Genomic DNA, 7,343 nt, shown 5'->3' with positions numbered 1-7,343 from the left:
CTAGGAGTTTCGCTGCCCTAGGGATCTCATATGAGTGGGGTCACAGCGTTTGTTTTATTTCACGTAACAACATCCTCGAGGCTCGTCCATGCCCATGGGTTAGAAATCCCTTCTTAGGTAAGACTCCACCCTATCCCATCGTGCGGATAACGCCTGTTTTGGTTTTGTCTGCGCACAAGCATCCGTGGGTACTGGGCTGCTTCCTCCACTTGACTGAAGTGATCCTGAGCGATTGCCGAGTGAACCCAGGCTGGGATTCTGGGTCACGGCCACTGTGCACAACTTTTGGAAGTCTGCTACTCCTAAGCAGCGCCTGGAGGTCCAATTACCCCCACCTTCTCGCTACCCCATTACCGCCTGCGGTATCTGTATAGTAGCCTTTCTGGCGGTTTTTAATTGCATCCCTTCTGGAAAACGGACAGTCTCCTTTCTCCGCAAACTACTCGTGCTCGTGGGGTGCTGCAGGTCCTTAACCGGTCATCTGCGCCCTTGCCTGCTCCGAGGGAGAAAGCTCAGATGCCCAGGAGCCCGGTCGGCAGGGCACCACCGAGTCGCGGTCCTCCCGCGTCTAGACCTGTTCGGAGGCACGCCGGAAGTGGATGAGGCTGGCCGGAAGTGAGCGCAACGCCGCAGCCCCGAGATGAAGCCGGCCGTGGATGAGATGTTCCCCGAGGGCGCGGGGCCCTACGTGGACCTGGATGAGGTGGGGCTGCGGCAGCGCGGAGCGGGGCGCAGGGGCGGGAGCACGGCCCGCAGACACGCGCGGGAGCCCAGGCCCCTGGGGATCCAAAAGCTGCAGGCGGGTGGTGACGGTCGCAGGGCCGGAGTCTGTGTTGGGCGACTCGCAGCGAGGAAGTAGGGTTTGCCCGTAAACAGCGATCTGACTGGGGGTCCTGACAAAGGGAGAGAAATCCCACGCGAGGCTTATGGACTGCCTGGCCGCCAGCACCAAGCCCTGGAGGGAAGGGCAAGAGGCGATGTGTGGCATTTGTGTGCATTGCGCTGGGACTCGGTGAATTCGTGTAGACACACAGTTTTGGAGCGGTCTTATGCCTTTGGTCTCCAACATGGTCACAGAGCGATTTTAATCTGGAACAGGTGTTCCAGTGAGGTGGCCGGCTCTTGTAGCCTCTTGCTCCCCTCAAAGCTCAGCGAGTAGAGAGATGATCAGATGCAGCCCTGCCCTTAAGAGAGGTCAAGTGTGGCCAGAAGAGGCGGATTGCAAAACGGAGGTGTAACAATAGCAAGGGTGGGGCGTGGGGTGCCCTACAGAAGTACCCATGGGATTTTGGTTGGCTCGGTCGAGGCTCAAGAGAGGAGCTTCCCTTGAGCCAAATGGTGAAGGATGTGTCGTGTTGTCATGTGGACATGGAGGAAAAGAGCCATGGAGCAGAGCTCCGGAAGAGTGATGCTCCCTGGCCCACAAAAGGAAGGGAATGCCATGTAGTTGGGCATGGAGGAGGGGGAACAGGCAGGGCCGCATCATGGAGCCCGCAGAATGAGTGTATGGGCTCTGTGATCCAGAGTTGAGGCCGTTGCGTCCAGCCCCAAGGTCCTCATCAGTACTGCAGCAGGTGGTGTGAGGGCATCATAGTGAGGAGACACAGGCCGACTTCCTGTGGAGGTTGGTCCTTTGGGTGTGTAGGGAGACAGTAGAGAAATGGACCAGGAAGGATTAAGACTCGAAGAGGTTCTGACTGAGGCAGTGGAGGTAGGGGGAGATTGGTCAGGATTTCGGAGGCAGAATCTGTATGGCTTACTGTGGTGATGGGCAGGGGAGGGAGGCAGAGAGTCCAGAGAGCAGATCTGAAAGGGAACAGCAGAGGTGTTCGGCCATTGGAGAACCAGGAGAGGGTTGAGCATGCAGCCTTGGGGCGTTAGGGCCCAGGCAGAAAGGGGCCTGGGCCAGCTGTCCGGGGTGCTGCTGCCTGAGGTCTCTGCTCCCACCTTCCGGGTGACTAAATGGCACAGAGTCCTGAGAGCATCCTATCTCACAGATTGGGTGAGGCCCGATTTTACCACCATCATGTGGTGGCCGCCCTGGAGGGCCCTCTGAGAGCAGCATCCCAGACCTCAGGGCTGGGATGGTCCGCTTCCCAAGGGGAAGGGCAGTGTTCTCAGTCAGCAGACTTTCTGCTGCGCTTCTGTGGCCTGTGGCGTGGTCCAGGAGGGGGCTGAAGACCCCAGCAAGAGAGCAGTGCTACACAGGGCAATGCCAAGGACTCAAGGACCACGGGACCTTGAGAGACCTCTGAAATAATTAGCTTGGCTTCCCCACTCACACTACTTCCTTTGTCTGGAAAATTCTGGCTCCGACTTGAGCATTCTTCCTGTCACCAGTGTTCTGTCCCAGGGAGTGGGATGGATATGGTAATGGACCTACCACCTGCTTTTAGAAAACAAACACATGAACGACCTCACCTCTCATTCTCCAGGCTGGAGGGAGCACGGGCCTCCTGATGGACTTGGCAGCCAATGAAAAGGCAGTTCATGCGGACTTTTTTAATGGTGAGTGTGCCAGGATTGGGTTGCCAGGCTTCATCTGAATTTCCTCTACCGTGGACAGCTTTGTGTCATGGGTAATTTGGATCGTGGAACAGTGTAGCCCAGAGCTTATGCCCTTCTCAGTCCTGTACCAAGTTTATGGAGTGGTCACCTGGCTGTTAGCTCTGGCTGTCAGCCCTATTGGAGGGGAAAAACAGGAAATAAGTCCCTGCTCAGCTCACTACCCAAGGTTGAACACTGGTAATGGATAGCATGGGCAAATGGACACATTGCTTATGGCCTGGATCCCAGACCTGGGCATAGGGGCCTGCATGGCTCTGTCTTCCCTCTGCTCTGTCCTGTTGGTGGCTTGTGCTCCATCTTTCCTGGGTCACACCTGTTTGCCCACCTGGATTCTCATGTCCTCTGCAGCCTTTTCAGAGGGACAGCTGTGCTGTGCTTGAGTTTAGCCTGTGTCTGAAGTCAGGACCGAGGGTGTACTTCTGTTTCAGAGCTCAGAGCTTTCTTGGTTAGAATATTTTACCAAAGAAACAGTGAAAAGCGACTGTAAAGTCTCCAGGCATGTGACAGGGCAGGTACGTCTTGTCTTCGGATTTCTGAGGGCTTCCTTCCTACTAGTTAACCCTTACTTAGGTTCAAGTGGCATATGGAAGTTTAGGCTCAGTTTCCTATGGGGGGGTAGGCGTGTTTTTCTCCCCTTTCATCCCCTCCTTTGCTCTGTGGTGCATGGCTCTCCAAAGAACCGTGACTCATCCTGCCATGTTGGTTTCTAGCTTACTAGGGCCCTGAAGTCCTGAGTCCAGATGGGTTTGGGGGCTCACTGGCAGGTGGCTGCTGCTTGAGTGGGGAAGCCATCTGTCAGACGGTGCATTCTTCCCTGGGGACATTGCTTCTCTCCAGCTGGTGTCAGAAGGGGCTGGGGGGGGGGGGCGGACGGGGCGCAACACATGTAACACTGGAGCCTTCAAAGACATTTCTCTAAATTCTCTTCAAGGAGTAAATGGAGCAGGACTGCTTCCCAGCGCAGCCTTGGGGGCCCCCGGGAGGCTCCTGGCTCGGTGGGGTGTGCCACCTGTAGGGCACGTAGTGTTGAAACAGGACTCCTTCCGAGTCCCATTCACCTGGGTCAGCTCACGGTCCTTGAGGGACCAGCTGTCACCGTGGTCACTGCGTGCGATCCTATAGGCAACAGGTGGCCTGGCCTGCGCCATCAGGGAGCACCTGGTACCGTGGGCAGCGGACACCCGGCTCCCAGTGACCGTGCTGGACAGGGAAGGAATAGAAAGGGTCCCTGTCTCCGCTCCTGCCCCCTCAGGGCCTGAGCTCAGGAGAGTGTGCTGTTCCAAGGTTCGTGTCAAACCCCGGTGCTTAGGAAGCCGTTTATTGTGGGAGGCCTGTGAGACTTTTGGCTCCTCAGATGGGCTTTGGAGCTGTTGTCCAGTGGACATGGGTCCTAACTGGATCTGACTCTCTCTTCCCTTCCTGTGGTTTATAAGTAGTGGAGGTCTACACAGGCTGCAGACAGGCAGATGAGGGCCCTGGCAAGCTGGCCAGTGTTGTGAAGAGCACGACACAGGGCGTCTCTGGTGACAGGAGTGTGGTCAGGGCAGGAACCACCCGGAGGGACAGGTGATGCCGAGGTCAGGAGGCGGCAGAGTGGAGCAGTCCTGCATGGCCAGAGCTGCACTCTGGACACAGCCTTTGCCCAGAAAGGCCTAGTGTGGGGAGACAGGAGGCTTCCCGCCTGCCCGTCAGCTCTGGCCGCCCAGGAGACGAGCTCTGCACACTCTACTCTCCGGGTGCAGGGACGGCACTGCTGGTGTCCTCACACAGGGATGGCCTCCACCCTGCAAGGTGGCTGTGCATGTGTCCACAGCACCCTGTGTGCTTTAGTAAAAATGCCTTCTAAATTAAAACGTGATTAACTGTAGCCGGAAGTTTTCCTGTGCCCTGCCCGGCCCACAGCAGCTTATAAAATAATCACTCAGAGGCTTAATATTAATTACAAACTGTTTGGTCTATGGCTCAGGCTTCTTTCTAGCTAGCTCTTTCATCTTAAATTAACCCTTTTCTATTAATCTATGTTTTTCCACATGGCTTCACGGCTTTACCTGTGTTCCATTACATCATGCTCCCCCAGCAGCGCTCAGCATCTCCTCCAACCCCACCTTTCTCCTTCCGGTATCTCTGCTTGGATTTCCTGCTTGCCTATAAGCTGCCTTGCTATAGACCAAAGCAGCTTATTTATTAACCAATGGTAGCAACACATATTCATAGCGTATAGAAAGACATCCCACAGGCTCAGGCTTATTATTAACCAGCTCTTACAACTTAATTCAACCCATTCCTCCTAATCTATGTTTTGCCATGTGGCTTCGTTCTCTTACATCTTGCTTCTCCTGGCAGTGCCTGCTCTGACCCCGCCTTTCTCCTCCCTGTCTCTCTCTTGGATTCCCCGCCTGGCTCTGTTCTGTCTCGCTATAGGCCATAGCAGCTTCTTTATTAACCAATGGTAGCAATACGTACTCACAGCATACAGAAAGACATCCCACAGCAATTAAGAATATACTGTAGACAGTACTGTCCTCCAGAGTTCCATCTGCTCCCCCTGGCTGGGTAAAGTTGAGAGCCTTCTTGGGGAGTCCTCTGCTGTCTACCACTTTCTCTGCCTTTCCAGCTGTTGTCAAATTCATTTGGAAGCAGCGTCCTCTCTTGCTTGTTCAGTACCTGTTAATGTGTTTTTTTTTTTTGTTTGTTTGTTTTTGTAGATTTTGAAGATCTCTTTGATGATGATGATGTCCAGTGAAGCTGTCCAGTCGTATATGCTCCACGTTTGTGACGTGTCTCGAATTTCTCAGAACAGGGTCAGATGATCATAGAGACCTTGCAAAGATCACTAGAAATCAGGACCTGGTCAGCCAAAGGAGGGGCCTGTCTGAACCAGCTGGGCGCTGCTGTCTCTGAGAATGCTACCCCTTGTTCTTATTTGAATTAAAAACCAGTACCATACCACGCAGGGTGATTTTAATTTCGACTTGTGGGTGAGTGTCGCAGTCTCCTCCCTTGTGCAAACACCATTCTGCTGCCTTCCATGTGCAGCGACTGGGGATGCACTGTCCGGGCCAGCATGGGCTGTGCAGGCGGTGCACATGCCTGCCAGAGTGCTTTGAAGGCCTGTCTGAAGGTGCCCTTGCCCTGTGGATGGAGACCCCTGCGCACCACATTTTTCTTCAGCCTCCCTTCCAGAGCTGCTATGGCAGAACCCCAGGTGGAAAGACTCGGGAGGCCTAGAGTGGTGATTTTAAGGAGGTGCCATCTCCCTGAGGAATGCTGACTGGTTCTTCTCCAAGGAGGATGCAGAGGCTGTGGGGGACCGTTTTAAAAGACTTGCTAGCCAAGGTCACAAACGGCTGAGGCAGTTAAGATTGCTATTTCGTATCAGTTTCACAGTGAAGGCTTGAGGAGGCCTTTACCAGGTTACACTGTTTACACTTTCAGAGCAGGAGTTGCCAGTGCCTTAGTGTCCTTTCTGGTAGACAAGGATGCTGGTGTCTGAGGTGTTTCCTGGCTTGGGGATCCCCAGTCTTCAGCATGTAGAAAAGACCTCGGGTAAAGTCAAGAGAGCTGTGTGACTACTCACATGTGCAGAGAACCTTGTAAGGACACAGCATGGCCCAGAGACCAGAGCTAGGAACCCCAGAGGACTGCCTTCTGGCCTGAGTTCAGACTAGTGTAGTCCAAGCTGCGACAGGGTAGTGATCTACACATGCGAGCCTGCATATGCTCTGTGGTGTCCACCTTTCCCTTCACAGACGCCCGGTGGCTCCTTCAGTGCTGAGGGGAGGAGGGAACTCCCTCCCCCCTGACCTGTCGGGGTCACCTCCAGGGGAAAGGAACTTCAGCTTCTGCCTGCTGTTGGCACCTGCTCTTTCCAGTGACACACCTTGACGGAGCTTGTGCCTCATTAGGAACACTTGGGGACATTTCGATTGGCCTACCTCTGTCAGGTCTCACACAGTCTCAGCCAACAGCGGCCATGCTTCTGCTGTGGGAGATGGAAATGCCAACATTCCATGAGAGGGCCTTGTCTTAGCCAGGGCAGGGGAGCAGCAGGTGACCCACACAGTGACAGCCATAATTTATTTGGAGAATGTTTTCTGTTAACCAAGAATTCTGTGGTCCTTGTCGAGCCTCTGAGGGGAGGGTGCTGGGGGAGTCCTGTGTGGGTCACATGGCCTTGGAGACAGCAGTGGAGAAGCCGTGTTTGGTGTCTCGGTCTCTGCCACAGGGAAGGACGTCGGAGGGGGTGCCTCCTCCCCAGCTTCGGGTTTGCAGCTGGGTTGGGTAAAAGCTCCCATCCCCCTGTGGACATCGCCCCAGGATCAACGCCAGCCGTGAGAGCGGGAAGACACTTAGGTGTGTTACCAAGATGTGGGAAAGTGCCAGGGAGGAGACGGACCTCGGAGTGTGTGTTGTTTTGTTTTTGAGACAGGTTTCACTATGCATGCCTGCCTGTCGTGGAACTTGCTGTGTAGACCTGGCTGGCCTCAAACTCACAGAGATCTGCATCCCGAGCACTGGCACTGAAGGTATGTGTCACCCCGTCCAGCAAGCATCCAAGTTAGTGGCCAGCTGAAGCTGAACCAGTCGCTCTGCTAACATAGGCGTACTTTTAGAAGAGGGCCCTCACTGGTTTAGAAATTCCACTGCTGTGATTACTGCTGGGAGCCGGAAGAGATGCTGAGAAAAGTCTCAAAAGGCTCCTTGTCCCTCCAGTGGCCGAAGCTGGGCATTCGGGAGCTTGTTGTCCTTTATCACCATGACCTACAGGCCCCAGA

The 7,343-nt window shown here is 54.6% G+C and overlaps 1 protein-coding gene across 1 annotated transcript; it reads left to right on the top strand.

Moving 5' to 3' along the window:
• Positions 1-598: 598 nt before the first annotated feature.
• Positions 599-5,517, top strand: Cops9 (COP9 signalosome subunit 9). Its single transcript, XM_028890647.2, has 3 exons — positions 599-703; positions 2,436-2,508; positions 5,274-5,517. The coding sequence occupies exons 1-3, from the start codon at positions 641-643 to the stop codon at positions 5,309-5,311; spliced, it is 174 nt and encodes a 57-aa protein (XP_028746480.1). The 5' UTR covers positions 599-640; the 3' UTR covers positions 5,312-5,517.
• Positions 5,518-7,343: the final 1,826 nt, after the last annotated feature.

Source organism: Peromyscus leucopus, chromosome 13 (assembly GCF_004664715.2).
Source record: "Peromyscus leucopus breed LL Stock chromosome 13, UCI_PerLeu_2.1, whole genome shotgun sequence".
NCBI lineage: Eukaryota > Metazoa > Chordata > Mammalia > Rodentia > Cricetidae > Peromyscus > Peromyscus leucopus.
This window is presented reverse-complemented; position numbering and strand designations above follow the sequence as displayed.